We start from the raw sequence: 22352 nt of genomic DNA, 5'->3' as shown, positions 1-22352 counted from the left end.
ACAAAAAAAAATGCATTTGTTTTTTTTTTTGTTTTTTGTTTTTGGCACTTTATTGGCGTTGAATTGCTAAGATAAGCCAGAAAAACAGGTGCAACTCTTGCCAAATGTAAATGAAATGTATTGTGGGAAAGGCAAAACGAAAAAAAAAAACCCATTAAAGTGAAGAAAATTTGAGAATGAAATTGTGATATTCCCCCGCGTCAAACAAATGACAGTAAATTAACAAAATAATAATAATAATACAAAAAAAAAAAAACGAAAAACCTAAAAAACGATCAAGGTAATGACATATAATTACCTAAGTATATAAAAAACAAAATAAAACTGTCTAAATACGATTTAAAGGTCATATAGTCAGACTGAATGGGACCGAATATATGCTACATATACGAAAGTCATCAAGCTAACTGTTTTCTAGTGTGCGTGTGTGTGTGTGTGTGTGTGTTGTATTTTTCATTACTGTGGATAACCTCGAGTTCACTTTTCAAAATTAAATTCAGTTTGAATGAAATTTTAAACGTTTGACCGGAAACTGCGGCTGCGGTTTCTTACTCATCCCCTTCTTAAAGAAATCAAACCAAATAAAAGACTTGGTAACTAACTCCCTGCACAAGCATTATGATCAGTTAAAGTATTCCATAGTGAACATTCAACTACTATATATTTCAATTTACTTTGTTGGTTAGTTTATATATATGTAAATGTGTTTTTGTCCACGCAATGTCGCTTGACCGGAAGGAAAGGACCGAAACCAGAGCTCCAAAATGACGTTTGGGCCACTCGAATACCAATTCCGAGTCCTAGAGTCCTGAAATCGTTCAGTCTGTATACAGATAGATAACGATCATGCACATATATATGTATATACTGCCACCATTGTAATCTTTAGGCCAACTGGAGTTCAACCTGTTGAATGACCCTTTTCTCTCTCACTCTTCCCCTGCTTTAACTCTCGTTCTTTTCATCATTATTTTTAACACATTCGTGTTGTTACGCTTGGCTTGGATTTGAGAATTTTGTTGATGCTTCCCCACCCACACTCACATGAAGGGCAAAAACAGGCGAGAGTGCACCCAGTAAATGAGGGGGAGAGAGAGAGACATGAGAATGGAATTCTCAATGGTGGAGCCAGTTCCATAGCTCAGTAGCAAACACAAAACAATTCACATGTCAGTTTTTTGCGCAACACTTTTGAAAATCATGTAATTTACTAATTACATAATAAACAGCTCGAAACTAATTAGCCAAAAAGAATGAAAATTTCTATAAATTATATCAAACTAAAAAGAAAATCTGATGTTGATATTGAAAATGGATTGATTCTCTCTCACAATTTTGTTTTTTTTTTTTTCTGTTAACAACCAAGTGCTAATTGCAAAGAAAAATACATTAACTTAAAGTCACCTGACAAAGGGTCGCCTCTTATTGGGTCTTAAGTAGAAGCTTTTGTTGCCTTTAACTATCTCAATGCAGGTGGATACACTGAGCAGTTTACATAAAGTAAAAGTCACGCACCACACCCAAAACCCAAACCCCTTGGGATAGAAAATTTTAATGATCATCTCTACCTCGCCTCCTCCAATAAAAACAAATTAAATAAAAGAGAGATATAAAAAAATAACAACATAACCTCCCCGCGGGTTGTTTGTTATTAAATGAAGAAATGAAAAGAAAACCAAGCAAAACGAAACGTAAATTAAATAATCAGCAAAATAAAAAAAAAAAAAAAAAACAGGAAAAAATGGCATACTAAAAAAAAATAATAAAAAAAAAACAAAAAATTTAAAAATTAAATGTGTAAAGCTAGCTCAAGTTTTTTGAACTTTGCCAACTTAAAATTCAAACCAGACAAAAATCACCTTTGTTTGCTTGACTCTCCCCCTTGCCAACCCCCTCAAAACGGCTCTGCCCTTCCCTTTAATCATTTAACTCTTTTTCTTTGCTTTGCTTGCAAATTCTCAAGAAGTGAATTTATGTCTCATATTTTGTTCGATGTTTTTGTGCCTTGAATGCTTAAGCCCGAGCCCAAGCCCAGCTTGGCCAAGTCAATCAATCAGTCTAAACTTTTCAAGAACGGCATGGTGGGGAGGGGATTATGCAAAAACAAAGAAGGGGAGAAACAAAAAAATAGACAAAACACTTGTTCCACCTAACCGACTCTACAAATATACAAACTGACCCACTTAATCTGTTTAATGTCGGAAGTTTTTTCCTTGTTTTTTTTTTGTTGCAAATTGAATATAGGAAATAAATATAGATATAGAGAATATTATATAGATAGATCTTTCGTTGTTTTGTTGGTCTTCAGGATTGGTCATGGTCTCTGAGGAATTAAATGGGGGCCCACTGGGTGGGGGGATAAATGTTGTTTGCTCTTTTTAGTTTTACGACTTTTGGGGAAGGTGCAAAATTGTTTTCATAATGAAATGCTTGAATGCACAATTAACTGAAAATGTTGCAAATTATTGTATGTTGGCAATGTCTTAGTTCCACACAAGCAAACAACCTGCTGGGTTGCTCATTAGGCGCCTGGGAAAACAATTATTCCAACTCTTAATGGCTATTAAAAACTTGAGGAAAAACTTGCCTGATTACAAGGGAATGTAGTTTTGTTTGTTTATTATTGTCGTTTTCATAATTTAATTATGACCAAACGAAAAACGGTCTCCCCAAAAGTCTTTGTAATTAAGATACTAACAAACAAAAAATTAAAAAAAGAAAAGAGAGTGAGACGAAATATTTAATTCAAATATCACACAGGTTCTTTTAGCGAATAAGAAATGAAAAAAATAAAATTGTCAATTACTGCGATTTCCAAAGAAAAATGAACAATGAACGTCTCTCTACGCCCTGGGACATTAACTTTTCCTTCCCAGTGAAAGTATTTACGATTATATATACTTATATTGGGGGCGTTTTACTTTGGTTTTCTTATGAACTACTTAGATATAGAAAAAAAATGCGTGTGGCATATACATGAAAGGTGCTTTAGGTGAGGATGGGTGGAAAAACACAGAGTGAGTGAGAGAGAGAAAGGGGGGTACAGGTTACTTTGGGTTTTAATATACGCACGTTTTTCTCAAATGACTGCGCCGGTCATAGGGAAAATATTCAAAGTATTCATCATCCATATGGGTTTATCTGTGCCGCTGCTTCTGCTGCTGCCTGCTGCTGCTGCCGCTGCTGCCTTTATTATCTTAATCAAATTTTGCGCAAATCTTGTTAACTTTTTTTTCCCGTTCAAGACATTTACTTGGCCTTCTCGCCCTGAGGGCTGATAAAATGTTATTATCTTTAGATAAGATTTAAATGGTTTCTTGGGAATAATCGTTTAACGTTTGCACACTGTTTGGGTGACATACACACACACAAAGACAGAGAACGAGAAAAAGAGAGAAAGAGAGTGTGTGAGATCGTTTCTAAGGAATCGTTTACACTATTTCGTTTGATCTGCCTTTTCAGCCATTGAATGAATGATAAATGTTTGTACAATAATGCAACATTTTGTTGCTTGTACTTATTTCACTTCACTTTTGATTGAATGTTTTCAACAACAACAGCAACAACTACAACAAATTTGTTGTAATCATCTATCTACACAGAGAGTGAGACGAGACGAAAGGAAACAAGCCAAAAATTAGACACACTTTCGCAGCAAACTTCTCTTTTTTTATTGTTTGTTACTCCTCCACCTCGACTCTTCTCTCCTTCTCCTCCTCCGTTCAGCTGCATCTGCTTGGCCAGCCACACTTCACTTTTCATTACAAATCATTTGAAGCGCGTCTTTTGGTCTATGATTTACGAGTACGTGTATGTATCATAGTTATATGGTTAATATTTTATAAACACGCGTTTTATGTGGCAGTTGCCATCGTCGCCGCCGCCTCCACCGCTCTGATAACGTCGTTAAATGATTGCTCCTCGTCTTGCTCTCCCTCTCTCTCTCTTTCTCTATCACTCTCTAGCGGAAAGCGAAATTGCAGTCAGAGGCACCGCAATGCAGTCACTCACCATCTCACTCACTGACCAACTGAACAATGAAATTGTGCAGCAACCGATGGATAACTTTTATATGGCTGCTTAAAGGTAATTAAGGCTATAAAACGTTGTGATTTTGATTGATGTTTCGATCACCACACACACACACACACAAACACACCACAACTTTGGAGGAGAGGAATGGGTGTTAGGGCTTGAAATATTATCGAAGCAGGGAAGGAGAGAGGGGGTGGTAAGTAAAGTAGTTCACAAAGGAAAGTACCGAAGAAGATGAGGCCAAAATGTAAACAAAACTTGCATTATATGAAGAAAAAAAAAATCAAAAGTTTTGAAATCGAAATCTAGCAAGAAATGAAATTAAATAATTTAACTCTTACATTTTAGACTCACAGACATTTATATAATTCAATTTCTCCTAGAACAAAGAATATGAAATCGAAAAAACTCTTCATTAATTAAAGTTTTTCAATGAATATTAGAAAAGGGTTCCAATAAGCTTTATCATATAATTTCGATGAAACGCAATTGTGGAATGCAACAAAAGGGCGTGGGCCCTTCAATCAACTGAAACTAAGTCACGTGCAACAGACAAAGAGAGACAGAGACGGAGAGAGAGAGAGAGAGAAAAGGAGAAGAGAAATGGGGGGGCAAGACAGGTGGCTACCAAAGATTTCTTCCTATCTGTCGTCTATGCACTCAGTCCATGTATATACATACATTATATGGGAATGTGCAACACTCAATGCCTGCGTCAGTATTTTTTTTGTTAATTTTATTTTATATTTTTTTGCTGTTATTTTTTTGACTAGTTGTTGTAGTTGCAATCATTAAGGCGTAACGCCGTAAATTACCAAAGTGTAAACTACAACAAAAACAAAAAAAAAACACACACACACACATATATATACACATACACGCATAGATATATATCAAACGCGCTGTGTTCAAATTAAAAACGTTTTCTATTCCATGGAAAGCGAAATTTATGATCAAAAAACGCAATTTTGTGTTACTTTTCTGCACACACAGAGAGCACAGAGCAGAGCCACATATAGCACAGAGTTTTTAGCGATATAAAAAACAAATGTTTCACATACGCCGCGTTGTCTGGCTTGCTTGACTTTCACATACTTTTATTTGATTTTTGTTTGTTGCTTTTTTTTTGGGGATAATTTTGTTAGTTGACGTCGTCGTCGTCGGCTTGTTTGCTATAATTTGCGATGGATGCGAAATTTTGGATTTAGATTTTTCTTATGCCACACCGGAACCGTATAGAGGAGGCAAGATGCGGATGCTTTTTACGGCACGAAATGTGGTTAACACACAAACACAGACACACGCACACAAACAAAAATTATTTCGCCTGATATTATGGCCAACAACCGCACGCGTTTGCAGCAAGTTGGATACTAAACCAGACGAATATCATATTATTTATTTGGCCTTACTCTGTTCAAACCAGGTTCGAAGCAGCAGCCAACTATAAAACTGTTTTTTGTTGTTGTTTTTTTTTTCGTCTGGTTTACTTTAAATGGCTAAGAGAACAAGTGTGTGGGAGAGAGAGACTGAGAAGAGAGCAAGCAAGGGTTGGGGAGAGTCCATGGAGGAGTCTGTAACGAGTGAATTAAACTATTCAATTGCGTTGCCAGATTGCTGAGAGATAATCTCTGAGAATCTTTAGGTATAGCGAGAAGTCTATCTGAACATTCAAGTCATTTCCTTTAGAACTACCTAGAAATAACATATCTGATCTTTTAGAATATTATTTTATTTTAGGGGAACAAAGTTTATATCCTATATTAAAGGAAAAGATTATTAAAATGAGCTCCACCAATTGCAAATCCATTCAAAATTAATGAATAAATAAATATAAAATGTACTACGCATGGAAAAAAAGAGAAAAAAAAACTATATTTTTGAATTTAGTTATCTTAGACAATTTTTTGCCATCAAAAATAACCCATCAAAAATAAAATCGTAAAATTTCAGTTTTTATGCAAACTGAAATTTCTTTCTGATACGAAAACTGATATTTGAATAAAAGACATAATTCTAACTCTTACATCAAGATACAAGTTTTTGACTAAATTAGACCATAATGATATTACGGGTTATTATAATATTTTGCTGCTCATTGACTAATTAGATAGACTAACATTCCAATTCCATTTTATCAAAAATTCACTTCAAAAACATTAAAATGAAAATTGGTTAAAATTTAGCAATGTAACAGACTCGCAAAGTTGGAAGTATTTAAGAATTTTTGGAATTTTTTATATAAAATTTTTGTCATTGAACATTGAATCAACTTTTTTTAATCACAAATCGCAAAAAAACTCTCTAATAGCGCGGGACCCCTTAAACTGCGGGCCTATATCATTTGCTAATCCTGCTATATAATTAATCCGCCTCTGACATGAGCTTAGAATGCAAGAGCATCTAGCATCCATTTATCAGGTTTTCATTTTATAGAGATAATATAACACTCAGAGTATTAACAAGTCATTATACAGTTTTTCATTGAGATATATTTGTCAGTTCTCAACTAAACTATTTGATGCCAATTAATCTGGCAACACTGCTACCATTCGCCCTGCACTTACAACTTGTTTGTTAGCCAACATGTTTGAAGGCCAAACAAACGAAAATCTTGGCCATAAACATTGCACTTAGTTTTTTTTTCTGTTTTTTCTTTTTGTTTTTGGTAGTTGTATCTCACAGTTACTTATGCGCTCTTATCCAACTTAGCGACCCAGCCATGTTACCCTTGCTGCCAAATTATCTTTGCACTTGCCAATTTGGAGCTTAGAAAAAGGCACACGAACGAAACAAAAAACAGTTAATTGAGCCCGCCGACAAGTTAAGGCCAAATGACATTGCCCAGCAGACAGATTTCATCTGTAATTATGAGGTAAAAAAAGCCACTGTCAGCCACTGTTTAGTTGCAGGGGAGAAATAAATTTGGCTAATTGTCAAGGTTGGCTAAGGGACCCAACATGATCATGATAGGTAAATATAGAAATGACCAAATTTAGTTCTCATCAGATAATAAATGGTAACAACTCAGTTAAGAATTCTATAACCAGAGAAATGTTTTGCCATTTCTGGGGGCTTAAAGCAAATTGGGTTTGGTTACATAATTCAACACTCAATCAAAGTTCTTGCATTTCAATCAATTACTCATAGTAAATCATTCAAGATATTTGCTAAGCAATTTTGATTCTTAATATATGGGTTTCTATACGATATAATTGTAATAGAGTGTTAAAAAGAAAATTGCATAGCCGCAAGTCTGATGTCAAAACGGAACTTCCTACAATTTAATTCCAAGTTGACAACTTCTGGTCAGAGTATGAAAAATGTGCAATAGCTTAAGGTGCTCTAATTCTTGAGAAAGCGTAGAATTAGTTTTTCCTTAATATACTAAAAACGAAATTGGATATAAACATAATTTTGATTACAAAAATTAACAATTTCCCAGCATCTGAGTTGTGGTGGCGGATACCAAGACTGGTAACTGATTTGCTCATTTCTATATCAGATTTATCTGATATCTACATGTATCTAATACATCTGATTTTCTTTTCTTTTCAAATCTTTGTGGTGTCCAAACTTTCATTTCATAGGACGCAACGGAAAGGTACAAACGATTGACTAACTTATGAAAACTTTTTCTCCTTCATAAGCAAATGCAAGAACTAAGGAATTTTAGGTAAAAATCAACAAATGGACAAGAGCTGCATATAAGAAGAAAATTTAAGAATTTGTTTCACATCTAAGTGTTTGTATTTAATTCCAATTATTGCATTTACTATCAATTTCAAATTTTGTTTTTAAATTTGAGTATTTTTTTTTAAATTCGATTGTGCTTTAAACCTGATGGGATTTAAAAATGTTTGCCACTAGAGAAACCCGCACGGAAATTAGCATTAAAGTACGCATTATAGTTTTTTCAAGCTAAGGCACATTCATTGCCCTTTCCATTTCCATTTTCATTTCTTTTTGTGCATCTAGCCCTGAGTACCTTTTTGGTTTTTCCTTGCACTTGATCATTTACATTTCATTTTCCCACCGGATGAGCAAAAACAAAAGACATTTGCATGACAAATTAGAGTCAAGTACACGTTGCGACTGGCTGGGACCGGGCTCCTGGGAACTACGAAAGAAGTTACCTGCCTTGGGCATGGCCATAGCCCTAGCTGTAGGCAGCGATTTAACTACTTACTTGATGGCAAATCTAATTAGTCTCACGAAGATTTCTCACATTTATTAAGTGTCTGTTAGTCTCCGAACTAAAATTCTTATTCGTTTTTCTTTTCTTTTTTTGGGTCAATTTTTCGTTAAACCAAACGCAAGACCAAGAGGAAGACGACAAACAAAAAAAGAAAAAAACACTACTAAAGATACGGCCTAAATTCTGAAGAGTAAACACAATTGCGGCATATAAAAACCAGTTTGCGACCAACTTCCCTCTTGTACGAAAATTCCAATGGCATGACAACCCCAGAGGAGTGCAAAAAAAAATAATAAATTTTGCACATTAAATAGAAGCATCGAATATCAAGTTACCCTCTAGATTGAATTTAAACCGGCTCGAGGTCAATCTTACAAAAGAAGATTATTTCAAAGGTAACACACAAAAAGGTGAGCAGGTTGTCTGTATAGCTATTTCAAGAACTACCAAGTTCTATCATCAGCAGACTTTGCTAAAGAACTCCAGAATTGCAATAGCCATACCATGTCTTCAACGCTAAAACTAGTTGGGAATTACATTGCCAACTAAATGAAGCGAAAAAAGCTGGCGAAGCCTACAATACCGAAGACCACCTTTTGTGCATTACCCTTAGGCGCTATGAAATATTAGTGTAAGAGCTTCGCCCTTAACAAACTAAATTCAAGACCTGTTTCTTTTTATACACGGTATATTGTACCATATAGAAAAAGGGGTTTTTTGGAATAAAATTCCAAAAATAACGGCGTGCCTTCCGTTAGTGTTATCTGGTTAGAGATTGCGACCTATTGAAATTTAAATTGAATTTAAACCGGCTCGAGGTCAATCTTACAAAAGAAGATTATTTCAAAGGTAACACACAAAAAGGTGAGCAGGTTGTCTGTATAGCTATTTCAAGAACTACCAAGTTCTATCATCAGCAGACTTTGCTAAAGAACTCCAGAATTGCAATAGCCATACCATGTCTTCAACGCTAAAACTAGTTGGGAATTACATTGCCAACTAAATGAAGCGAAAAAAGCTGGCGAAGCCTACAATACCGAAGACCACCTTTTGTGCATTACCCTTAGGCGCTATGAAATATTAGTGTAAGAGCTTCGCCCTTAACAAACTAAATTCAAGACCTGTTTCTTTTTATACACGGTATATTGTACCATATAGAAAAAGGGGTTTTTTTGGAATAAAATTCCAAAAATAACGGCGTGCCTTCCGTTAGTGTTATCTGGTTAGAGATTGCGACCTATTGAAATTTAAATTGAATTTAAGCCGGCTCGAGGTCAATCTTACAAAAGAAGATTATTTCAAAGGTAACACACAAAAAGGTGAGCAGGTTGTCTGTATAGCTATTTCAAGAACTACCAAGTTCTATCATCAGCAGACTTTGCTAAAGAACTCCAGAATTGCAATAGCCATACCATGTCTTCAACGCTAAAACTAGTTGGGAATTACATTGCCAACTAAATGAAGCGAAAAAAGCTGGCGAAGCCTACAATACCGAAGACCACCTTTTGTGCATTACCCTTAGGCGCTATGAAATATTAGTGTAAGAGCTTCGCCCTTAACAAACTAAATTCAAGACCTGTTTCTTTTTATACACGGTATATTGTACCATATAGAAAAAGGGGTTTTTTTGGAATAAAATTCCAAAAATAACGGCGTGCCTTCCGTTAGTGTTATCTGGTTAGAGATTGCGACCTATTGAAATTTAAATTGAATTTAAACCGGCTCGAGGTCAATCTTACAAAAGAAGATTATTTCAAAGGTAACACACAAAAAGGTGAGCAGGTTGTCTGTATAGCTATTTCAAGAACTACCAAGTTCTATCATCAGCAGACTTTGCTAAAGAACTCCAGAATTGCAATAGCCATACCATGTCTTCAACGCTAAAACTAGTTGGGAATTACATTGCCAACTAAATGAAGCGAAAAAAGCTGGCGAAGCCTACAATACCGAAGACCACCTTTTGTGCATTACCCTTAGGCGCTATGAAATATTAGTGTAAGAGCTTCGCCCTTAACAAACTAAATTCAAGACCTGTTTCTTTTTATACACGGTATATTGTACCATATAGAAAAAGGGGTTTTTTTGGAATAAAATTCCAAAAATAACGGCGTGCCTTCCGTTAGTGTTATCTGGTTAGAGATTGCGACCTATTGAAATTTAAATTGAATTTAAACCGGCTCGAGGTCAATCTTACAAAAGAAGATTATTTCAAAGGTAACACACAAAAAGGTGAGCAGGTTGTCTGTATAGCTATTTCAAGAACTACCAAGTTCTATCATCAGCAGACTTTGCTAAAGAACTCCAGAATTGCAATAGCCATACCATGTCTTCAACGCTAAAACTAGTTGTAAGATTGACCTCGAGCCGGTTTAAATTCAATTTAAATTTCAATAGGTCGCAATCTCTAACCAGATAACACTAACGGAAGGCACGCCGTTATTTTTGAAATTTTATTCCAAAAAAACCCCTTTTTCTATATGGTACAATATACCGTGTATAAAAAGAAACAGGTCTTGAATTTAGTTTGTTAAGGGCGAAGCTCTTACACTAATATTTCATAGCGCCTAAGGGTAATGCACAAAAGGTGGTCTTCGGTATTGTAGGCTTCGCCAGCTTTTTTCGCTTCATTTAGTTGGCAATGTAATTCCCAACTAGTTTTAGCGTTGAAGACATGGTATGGCTATTGCAATTCTGGAGTTCTTTAGCAAAGTCTGCTGATGATAGAACTTGGTAGTTCTTGAAATAGCTATACAGACAACCTGCTCACCTTTTGTGTGTTACCTTTGAAATAATCTTCTTTTGTAAGATTGACCTCGAGCCGGTTTAAATTCAATTTAAATTTCAATAGGTCGCAATCTCTAACCAGATAACACTAACGGAAGGCACGCCGTTATTTTTGGAATTTTATTCCAAAAAAACCCCTTTTTCTATATGGTACAATATACCGTGTATAAAAAGAAACAGGTCTTGAATTTAGTTTGTTAAGGGCGAAGCTCTTACACTAATATTTCATAGCGCCTAAGGGTAATGCACAAAAGGTGGTCTTCGGTATTGTAGGCTTCGCCAGCTTTTTTCGCTTCATTTAGTTGGCAATGTAATTCCCAACTAGTTTTAGCGTTGAAGACATGGTATGGCTATTGCAATTCTGGAGTTCTTTAGCAAAGTCTGCTGATGATAGAACTTGGTAGTTCTTGAAATAGCTATACAGACAACCTGCTCACCTTTTTGTGTGTTACCTTTGAAATAATCTTCTTTTGTAAGATTGACCTCGAGCCGGTTTAAATTCAATTTAAATTTCAATAGGTCGCAATCTCTAACCAGTTACCCTCTAGATAAATATGGAATTGAATAGAACAATATATCAATTGATAGTTAACAAGATTCTACAATCGGTGACTGCTGCCAAATAAAGTGTTTTAAAGTGCTATATAAAACTATCCAAATGGGGAGCATATTTCTTACATTAAAGGAAAGTAAATCTAAAAAGACTTTTACCAGGAACATACAAAATGAAAGCTTCTAAAAAAAAAGTGTCGTCTAGTCATTCATGGTAAATAAATTCGTCTATCTATATACCTCAATGTTAGATGGGTCAGGGTATCAAAATATAAAAGAGAGAAAAAAAGAGTTGGCAAAACTTGTAAGCCAAGTCAAGCTGAACAACGTCGTCGTCGTCGTCGCCGTCGTCTACCTTCAACCTTTTCACTTGAACAAAGAGTTCAAAAAGCAGATGAACAACTTTATGTCGCAGAGGACGATCGAAAGATGAGGAGCGGGGGGAGAGGATGAATATACATATAGTAGTATCGTATATCGTAGGTAGTTCTGCTGTTTTCTTCGCTTTAAACAGGAAGTAAGCTCTTTAAAAAGGAACCATCAACTATTCGCCCAGCTTTGAGATCTTTGTCCACAATAATTTGACTTCTGTTACGACTCAATTATTTGTCTTCAATTAAATCGAGAAAAACAACCAAAGAAAAGAGATAAAGAGGGCCAAATACAAAAGAAAGAAAAAAATGCGAAGGGAAACTCCAAGTAATTGTTTGTTCAACTCGAAACTCTCTAATCTCTTGCTATTAATCTGCTGGAATTTATTTGGCTTTGGTCTTATTTCTGTTATTGCCAACAATAACATAAATCGCGACCAAGAAAATTGAATTGACAAGGGAGGCAAAACAAAAACAACAAAGAGAAAAAAAAATGGCAAAGCTGTAACAAAATGATCTTAAATGTTATATGTATTTACATCTTTTAGTACTTTAGTTTAATTTAGCATGACCACAAACCGAATGAGCTAAATATGAAGTTAAGTTTTGTGTGAAAATTTCTATATATGTACATATTGAATAGAATGAATAACCAAAAATAAAAAAAAGGAAATTTCCAATAGAAAGAAATTGAGTTTCGCTTACTGTCTCATTGAGCCCCAACGACGTTGAGTTAAACTATCGGGATTGCTGTAAAATAAGTATTTCGATTAATTTCAGATATACAAAAGTAATTAAAGTAACATTTTAATTAACTACTATAATTGTGGACGTAATTAATTCATCATGGAATTCTGAATATAATTTGCTGATCAAGAGTCTATATTGAAATTCAACTAGATTGAAGGCGATTGATTTTCTATAATTTTTAGATAGTTATGTAGAGAACACATTTTAAATGTATATTTCTTATATCTATTCATTTATCATAATATTACTATAGTACAAATAAATCCTAGAATCTTAATGCAATATATTGGATATGTAGTCAACAGCTTTAAGCTTCAATATATGTATATGTACTATCTGCTCCTATATTACTAAATTTATTCCTATCCTAAATATGTATATCTAAACAGCTTTAGAAGTAGGTACAATTTTCCTTGATTTTAGAGTGCATTTTACATTAATCGGTGGGTATCCAAATACATATATCAACAATTGATTGCAGAAAGTTCAAAATCAGTTCTAATAATAGAACATCTGTGCTTAGTTAATGAATTGATGCAAATCGATTGAAAACTAATTAAGATCTATTTCATTTATTTAATATCTTGTCTTAGATAAGAAATCCTTATCAATATTAGTTGACTTTAGCTTGTACATTAATGGATATAACCATGATGTGTGTCAGAAATTCTTGTAGGGATGGGTAAGTCATTTCTTAAAATAAAATACTCTATACCCTATTTCTTGAATATCGCATATTACTATATTATTCATTGCCTCTGAACACATCATAAGGTATTTGCGGTATAATTTAAGAGAATTCTTTTTCGTTTCTTCGAAACTCACCACAGTTTCTCTCTCGCTCTAAGTCTCTTAGTTTTTGGTTGAAGCAAGCCGGAAACCAAACCAAGAGAGAGCAAAATAGAGACAGAGAGAGGGAGAGAGAAACCAGAGACTGATCGGTGATTTCAAGCCAAGCAACACGCATGAATCACGGCCTAAACGACAAGACGAGGCAACATAGAAAAAACTGGTTTTCTTATGCATTTCATGTAGCGAGTATACATACATATAAACGTATTCAACAGATACATATACATTTTCTACTTCTTCTTTATGTATAAAAGTTATAAAAGGGAAAAGGTTAAATATTCAAATTTTTCGTTTTAGCATCATCATCAACAACAACTTTTATGTCTGTCTTATATAACATGTTGAACATAACATAACAAAACAAGACAAAATAACACAAAATAACAACTAAATGATTTCCACTATTTTGTGTATTTTGTTTATAAACTTCTCCACTTTAATATTGTCAATGGAGAAGCAGTCTGTGTGGCTTTGTATATCTTTTTCTCTTGCATTGCTTTATGAAGTACTTTTTTGGCCAATTTACCTTGTGGGCGTTCTTCTAAGACTACGTCTAGCCCAATTGTCTCGCGGCATAATGTTCAATTCGTCATCACTGCAAACGCAAAAAAAATAAAAGAAATACGTTAACAAATTGAATTAAGAAAAGCATTTCAAAAACTCACTCTTGGGGAGTGGATGAGCCCACATGTGGAGCCAAGTCCAACTCAATGCCTGTAGTTCCATTCAAATTGTTATTGCCATCGTTCGAGTGATCACTGTGATTGGAGCCATTCGTGCTATTACTGCCGCTGCCATTGCTCAAATTATTACTATTGCTATTGTTGTTATTATTGTTGTTTATGTTGCTGCTGTTGCCATTTATGGAGTTTCTGCCATTTTCTCTCAACTGAGTGGGATAGTCATTTTCGCCATAGCCTTCAAAGGATTCACCATCCGATAATGATGAGCATTGCGATTTGGCAACGCCAGCTAAACGAAACAAAAAAAACATTTTCAATTAAATCCAATATACAATTTTCAAAGTCTAATCATCTTTAAGTTAAGTACTTACCTGTACTCGATGGTGGACTGCTGGGCGTGGGACTACTATCACCAGACATTGTTTCGGCATATAAAAAGTTATTTGTCGAGGCTTTGAGGGCTCCATTGTTGCCATTTGGCAGTTGTATGCGTGGCATAGGGGCCATATTGAGAAGGGGAGGTAACTGAAAATGAAAGGAGGTTAGTTTTAGTCAGCAGTTTATTCAATTGGCTTGCAAGCAGGTTAATAGGCCAGAGTTCGATATGCTATTTTTTTGCAAATGGTCTGAAATGAAGGTCCTGCCAAACTGTCTAGACGAATCTTGTCAAACTGTGACCATATATTTACCTATTAACATCAGTAATTAATCATCATCGCCGCATAATGTTATAGTTATTATACTCTTAAAAATGTCTAAAATGCTTCATTTAAAGACTAATCTAAATAAATTTCTATAAATTGTTACGAGTTTTGTCTATATTATTCTATATAAATAATAGACTTAAATATAATGACAATCACAAGTTGATTCCATTACAATCTACGAGGACATTAAGCGAATTTCCTATTTTCATTATACATATGAAACATACATAGTTATATAGCAATAAGTATTTAACAACAATTGATTTTGAAATGAAAATAAAAATTTCATTTATTTTTAAACAGATTCCATACAGGTTGAATAGCTACATTCCTACAATTTAGTTATAAGAAATAAGAAATACAAATACTTCTGGAAATATTGTATAAGATTCTTTATTTAGTTCTAAAGAGAATGCATTACTAGTGTGTATATTAAAGGGAATTGGGCTGCCTTGTTGTTCAAAATAGGCATTCCTTCTTAGTCAATACATGTAAAACTGTTTGCTGTGCAACAGGTGTCTTCGATTTTGTTAGTGTCTCTTTTTTTCTTGTTCTTTGTATCAAACGGAAGTACACCAAGTTGATCATTAGGAAGCGATTACTGCATACACATTAAAAATAGGTCGAGGCTTTGTTGTGGTCAATGTCTTTGTCTTCAATTAGGGAAAACCATTGGGGCGAGAGACTGACTCGTAGGGTGACTTACAGGGGACATATTTTTCAATGTCTATAATTACATATGTGGTGTAATTATTTCTACTTTCCTTCCACCTCTTCTTCCTTACTTCTTCTATTTATCGTAATTGCTGGTAAGCTTATTTGTCACACACACATACACACAGAAAAAAAAGAGAGCTAGCAAAAAGGCAAAAGTATACAAAAATCCATATAATAGGCCTAAAATATGAAAGTTTCTCACTTGCTAACTGTTGACTGATTGATTGAAATGTCAGGGACATTAGTAGTTAGTATTTTATCAGAAGTAGGCCAAATTTCGTTTTCCTATTGACTGTCGACAAATTTAATTTCTAATTTGAAATAGTATGGGTATCTTTGTTTGTGGAACTAATGTAGTTCATTCAATTAGAAGTAATGTGAAAACATTTATAATAATATTTTTAGTGATTATTAAATGTGATTCAAATTTAAGGCTATTTATTAAGTTGTCTGTTCACAAGATTCTTTAGACGGAAGTTATTTCTTTAATCACTACGTCGCAGGATAATTCTTATCCTCTTTATACACTCTTATTTTAATTTATTTAATATTTATTGTAATAAAATATAATTTTTTTAAGGACGAACGTTTTTATACCCGAGACCGACAAAGCCTCTTCATTGAAATGCGTAACGTAATAAAATCTTCAAGAAGATAATGATGGGACTTAAAAAATGAAATGAAAGATATAAAGGAAGGAAATGACTGGAAGGAAGGATAAATGTTCAGAGGAGGTTGTCTTAGTGAAATTGGAAAACAGAAAACAAAGTACTGACTCTCTGATTGCATTTTACATTTTATGTCGTACATTTTACATTTATTTATTTTATAATGTAAATAGTTTATTTAAAGCATTTGGTAGCGAAATACAAATAAATGATAATCAACTGGGACAATTTCTAAGTAAAATAGAACAACTTTTTAAAATAGTTATAAACTATAAACATTTTCAGAAACAATGGAAAGCAGGAGGATAAATTGGCTTCTGTTTACACTTGGAAGAAACCGACTACAAAGCCAAGTACTGAGAAATGCTACATTGTCCAATTTATAACAATTAAGTATTTTTTTCGGGAACTAGTGTAAAATCAAAAAAATCAAAGCAGAGGGTTGTCATTATCTCTTGCTTACTCATTAAGAACTTAAACAATGCATTTATAATACAATTAAACAAAAATATTTACAATGCGGTACGATTAAAAAAGGAAAAAACTCAATTGAACAACATATTTCTTATTTTTGGCAAAACAAGGAATTCAAAAAACAACAGCGAGTCCACCTAAAAAATAAATGGCGGATCATGGAAAATATGTTTCTTAAAAGAGTAATATAGGAATGAAATTCTAAAATGAATTGTAACATTTAAATCAAGTGGTTTTTGATTAACTTTTAGCAATTTGAAATCCCCGCAAAAAGGAACATTTGTTCTAATGTTTTTTGTAATTTCTAAATATTTTTATCTTAGCTTCAATTTTTTCTTAAGCTTTCTTAGGATTTAGTCAAGTTTTTCTATATGTAACATTTGTATACATCTTTCTATCCATTGTAACTCTAGCATTATTAATTCTTTATTAACTTAAATATCATGTTATGACTTTATAAAGCTCTCTCATGGAGCCTTCACTGCTTCTTAACGCTTTCCAAACACACAAAAGACTTGCAACTTTTGTTTTGAAACAATTCACACCGTCGTCTTTTCATTGGGGTTGTTTAGTTTTTTTTCTTTCCTTTATTTATTCTTTTTTTTATGCTAATTGTTATTGTGCATATTGTAACAGGTGACGATAAACAACAATGGCAAAAAAATATATGTTCATGGGAAATGCATTTCATATCAGTCAGTCAAAGAAGATGGCAAAACAAAAAATGGCGAACAAGCTCTGAGAGAATGGCTCAAAGGCATGCAAAGATAGATGAATTAGCCAGCATCTATCTACAACTAACCATAACTGTAAGTCGAACGGTGTTTCTCTTAAAAGTTGCTCAGCAACTGCACTTTGGAGTTTGCATTTTTTTATTTTTGTGGCCAAAACCAGATGGGGCAAAATGGCAGATTGCATTTTTTTTTTGCATTTTGCATTTGGAGCTGCTGACATAGTTGGCACGAAAAAAAACCTGTGGAACTGAGGAACTGTGGCAATCATCGTCTGGTAAGTCAGTCTTTTGAAAGTTAATCAAGTGTCACACACACAACGCCCTCACATGATGATGATGACGATGAAGCGGTCGATATGGAGCTTGGTATATATTATGCAAATATTGCATAAGTTGCCTTGATTAGTTACTATGTAGTTTTATGGAGTTTCTTTTCAACGAAAACTTTCATCGATTTTTCACTACTGCAGCAATTCGACATTTCCGTCTAAAGTTCCGAGTTCATTGCTCTCTTTCAACCTGCTGCCAGCTAGCTCCACCTTCTTCACCGCCTCTTCTCTGTCCAGTGGCTTTTGCCTATTTTCTATTGCCTTTTGCTTTGGTTTTTCATATTTTCATTTTCTTCTATTACTCATTGCTTTTCTATTTGGTGCTTATGCTATGTAATCATCATCATCATCAGAGTACAGAGGTACATGCATACCCATTACTGGTGTATTTACTTATTATTGCCTTTTTATTTCTCTCTTCTTATTATTACATATTATTTCCAAATGAAATTGGCATAACTAGAGACAATTAATACTTAATCATAGGTTTATGCTTGTTTATATTACATTAAATCAATGAATCGAATTAAAGGTGAACACATTGGAATAGAAAAAGCAAATGAAATGTGAATTGTATTTTAAGTGAAAAGTGATTGAACTTGGTTGGAAGTTAAATTGCCATGAGGTTCAAGAGCAATACATGGGAAAATAAAGAAAAATAAGGACTCACCGCAACTGGGAAATTCCTTTGAAACACAAATATAATAATTTGTCATAATTCACAATGATGAAGATGAAAGTAATGATCTTAAATTGCATAAATCTCACGTATGATTCAATATTTTTTAATTTAAATTGCTCAACTCGCTATTAACCTATTGAATTTTTTTTGGGTAAGGGAAGCAAAAGACAGAATCAACCTTGAACCAATTGCCTAGTGCCCCGTTCGTCCCCGTCCGCCCTTCTCGCTGTTTTCAATTCCATTTAAAACAATAATAGAGCTACAAATGGATATGTTATCCGATCATCAGAAACATACATAAGTGTAAAAGTGACGTATGCAATGCAACAAGCATTAGCCATATGTGGCACATCAAAAAAAAAAACGCCTCCACAAAATGTGAAACAATAGCCACAGCCACAGCGAGATCGAGATATATATACTCAACAACTGAACAACTGAATATGTATATTTAATAATAGAACAAGTTTTACTCTGGACAAGAGGGTGAGGAAAACAAAAAAAAGGGGAAAGGAGACTAATATGACTAATAAACTTGAACTTGCCAGAGCGCTCAGCAAACAATACGGTTCATAAATTTTGTTGAAAACAATTTAAAATTTGCTTTCAATTTATCTGAACTAATCAACTTAAAGGAGAAACAAACTGAACAGCTGATTGAGATCTCAGATAGACAAAGAGAGAGAGAGAGAGAAAGAGAGAGAGAGAGAATGAGTGAGAGAGAAAGAGAGATAGGGAGGAGAGATATTGAGGAGAGAGACAGGAGAGATAGAGAGGAAGATAGAGAGACAAAGAGAAATTGAACTTAAATCCCGGAGGAATTCCTTCGGAATTTTTAGCTACTCAATTTGCACTGGATAAAACATGAAATACCAGGCCAACGGAATTACTTAGTAGGCGGTTGGCTTAAAATTTTTCTTTGAGGTGTAACGGACACAAATTATATTTAGTATAGTTCATTGTGACGTATAAATTTAGTCCGTTGCACAGGGGTAGGAAAAGTTGGCTTAGTTCTAATGTTAAGTATCGTGTGTTTCAATAATCCTCCAGTATTTACAATGACAACCATCTGCATAATTAACTCCATTGAGTTCCCCTTCCCCTGCGCTTCCTTCCTCTCTAAATCTCTCTCAAGAGTCTCACCATATGGCAACTAACGTCTGCTCTACGTGCTCTCATATACATACAATATTTCAACAGAATTCACTAAGAATTCCAATGAAAACTAAAACCTTAATTAAAAATTCGATCCTCGTTTTTCGCCAAGTGCCCACAAGAGCAACATGTGGAATCTATAGACATTCATAGTAGAAGAAGAAGAAGGGTGGTTCCCTGCATACATACATATGTATGTATGTACATACCTGCTTGAAAAATTGATTTTCAATGCTGATAACTCGAGATTTCGGCACAGATGCTAAGATCGAGTGGAAAATCAATTGAATATCTTGAGCAAGAAGAATAAAAGATTTTTTTGAAATGTAACTTATGCAACATACTGAGGAGCAGACGGAGGAGGCAGATGTAGCTGAGGCATCTGTAATCAAGTGCCATATGGACATACGTGTTTTACGCTAAACCGCAAAAATTACTTTTTTATAGATTGCGCGAAAAGCAAAACGTGCCAAATATCTAAAAATTTGTATAATTATGTTGGTTGAGAACGACGAATGAATAAACCAGCAAAAATTGATAATATATTTCTACTGCAACGGAATAATAGGGAATCTAATTTGACTTTGACGGAATTTTAGGGTCATGTCTGTAATACCCTTCCATAAAGCCCCTAGATACACATGCATCATATGAGAATTTTTCTTAGTCACGAATTCTTGTAATGGGATTAAATGTTCGTTCGATGGATAGAACCACTGTAAATTCAAACTTGAGAACCAAATTAGAAATGATTGATATTAAAGTCGCTTTCTATCAGACAAAGAGGCATAATAAGATTTTCATAAACATTTAGCTTAAAGAAAAAGTTAATTATGTAATGCTGGAAGCAAACCAGTGAGGAAAACATTTAAGTCTCAAAAGGAACTAATGACTGGATTAGCAAGATTTAGCTAAAACAGGTGAAGCTTTAATCCCTTAGCAAATAGTAGAGGACTGGATAAGCCATTGGAAAAATGTCTCCCACTCTCTATCTTTCTGCGCGTTCTCTATTTGTTAAATGTCATTAAAACAAGCTATAAAAACATTGGACAATAAGTTATAAGTGAGTTCCCCAGGGGACGGGGCCGGGTCCGGGGCCAGGGCCCTTACGCCCCCGAAAATGAAATCAAATAAAATTCAAGTATTGTATAAACATGACGCCCCTTCAACCAGTCAGTCAGCCAGCCAACAAACCAACAAACAAAGCGACATATGCAGAGGAGTGTAGTTCTCGAAAACAATCAGAGAGAAACCAAATAGATAAAAACAATATTGATTAATAATACAAGAATTGAGGGAAACAATTTGGGTCAACTGGGAAATGCAACAGATCTACTTATCTAGCCAAAGTGTTCATGTGTGTGTGTGTGTCTTAGTCGAAAAGCCTTTTAAAGGAGCTCTTCTCCACTCTACACTGACAAATTTGGGTCACACTCACACACACTTCAGTATACATATGTATATGTATATAATGACTAATGTTTGGCCCAATCTTCTAACAATCGCTCATATTAAACACAAATTCAATTAGAAGCAAATCTTTTTTTTATGCCTCTGTTGACAATTTATTGTATTTGTGTAAATGATACCTTTTATTTTAGGTACATTCAGATCTATCAAATTATCTGCAAGGAATGTATAACTACTTAACTGGACATAAAGGAGATCTCTGAAGCAAGGACTCGCCAAGGGCAAAAGCATTTAATTAGAATTTGATATTAGTTTTGCTTGATCAGTTGAGAACAGGGTATATTCAAGTCGGTTGTTAATAGACTTTTAATTTTATTTAAAATACATTTATTTTTATGCTCCGAAACCGTCTGCACTCTATTTCTGTTCTTGTGAATGCCTCACTGACAGTTCCCGCTAATTTGTTGCCCCAATACTCTTGCAACACAGAAGACCATCCCCCGTTCCCACCGGGTTGTCCATTTCTCGTGCAGGTTTTACGATTGGCGGTGGGCCCAGAGCGGAAGGAAAGAAATGAGAACGTTTCCATGTCAAGTTTGGAAGAATGCGCTTTCCTACTGAATAAATAATGAGGCAGGCGTGGAATAGGAAAACTATGCGGATGGAGGAAACTCCAGACTCCTCTCTAGATCACAGCAAGGAAGCATTCATATGAAGGCAGGTCAGGAGTAGAGAAAGGAGGAAAAATTCTGCGACTAGGAAAAATACTTCTCCTCCATACGACAGGGACCACATTAAGCTCCAAATGGTTGCAGATACAGATTTGAAAGGCATTCCCATTGTACGTCAACCTTCAGACAATTTAAATTTCAAAATTTTTTCATTATGCAAAAAACAATCTGGTAAATGCATTAATCAAGTGATACAACGACGAAAAAATACATCAAGAAACAACAGAGACAGCTAAAATTATAATTACATCTCGATTGCAAAAACAAAAAACCGAGAGAGAGAGAAAAAAAACATAAAAAGCATTTGAACTTCAAATCAATGTGATTCAAGGTAAACAAGTGAATTGTACTTAATTTTTTTTGTTCTTCTTGTTTATTTTTTGTATTTTTTCTTTGCGGTTTTGGTAGGTACCCTGTAGAAATAAAGGAAAGGGTATGTAAAAGGCATTAAAAAAGCCTCCATAAACATTTTAATGAATTTAAAAAATAGAGACAGAGAGATAGAGAAAGAGTGACTTATT

The 22352-nt window shown here is 34.4% G+C and overlaps 1 protein-coding gene across 5 annotated transcripts in view; it reads right to left on the bottom strand.

Annotated features, from left to right (window-relative positions):
* Window positions 1–22352, bottom strand: part of LOC6645680 (rab11 family-interacting protein 4B) — a 54962-nt gene that overhangs the window by 27276 nt on the left and 5334 nt on the right. For 2 of the 5 annotated variants that reach the window (XM_023177541.2, XM_023177540.2), the window contains exons 2-5: window positions 14597–14750; window positions 14208–14514; window positions 14069–14137; window positions 12646–12690 (exon numbers count right to left, since the gene is read on the bottom strand). In XM_023177541.2, the coding sequence (XP_023033309.1) occupies window positions 12646–12690; window positions 14069–14137; window positions 14208–14514; window positions 14597–14732 (557 nt within the window). In that variant the 5' untranslated portion in view covers window positions 14733–14750. Of the gene's footprint in view, window positions 1–3072; window positions 3091–12645; window positions 12691–14068; window positions 14138–14207; window positions 14515–14596; window positions 14751–22352 lie in introns of those variants that run through there. The other 3 variants (XM_023177542.2, XM_015177798.3, XM_023177543.2) reach the window with 2 other exon arrangements.

Source organism: Drosophila willistoni, assembly GCF_018902025.1.
Source record: "Drosophila willistoni isolate 14030-0811.24 chromosome XR unlocalized genomic scaffold, UCI_dwil_1.1 Seg143, whole genome shotgun sequence".
In the NCBI taxonomy this organism is placed as follows: domain Eukaryota; kingdom Metazoa; phylum Arthropoda; class Insecta; order Diptera; family Drosophilidae; genus Drosophila; species Drosophila willistoni.
Note: the sequence above shows the minus strand (reverse complement) of the source record. Positions and strands in the feature narration are given on the sequence as shown.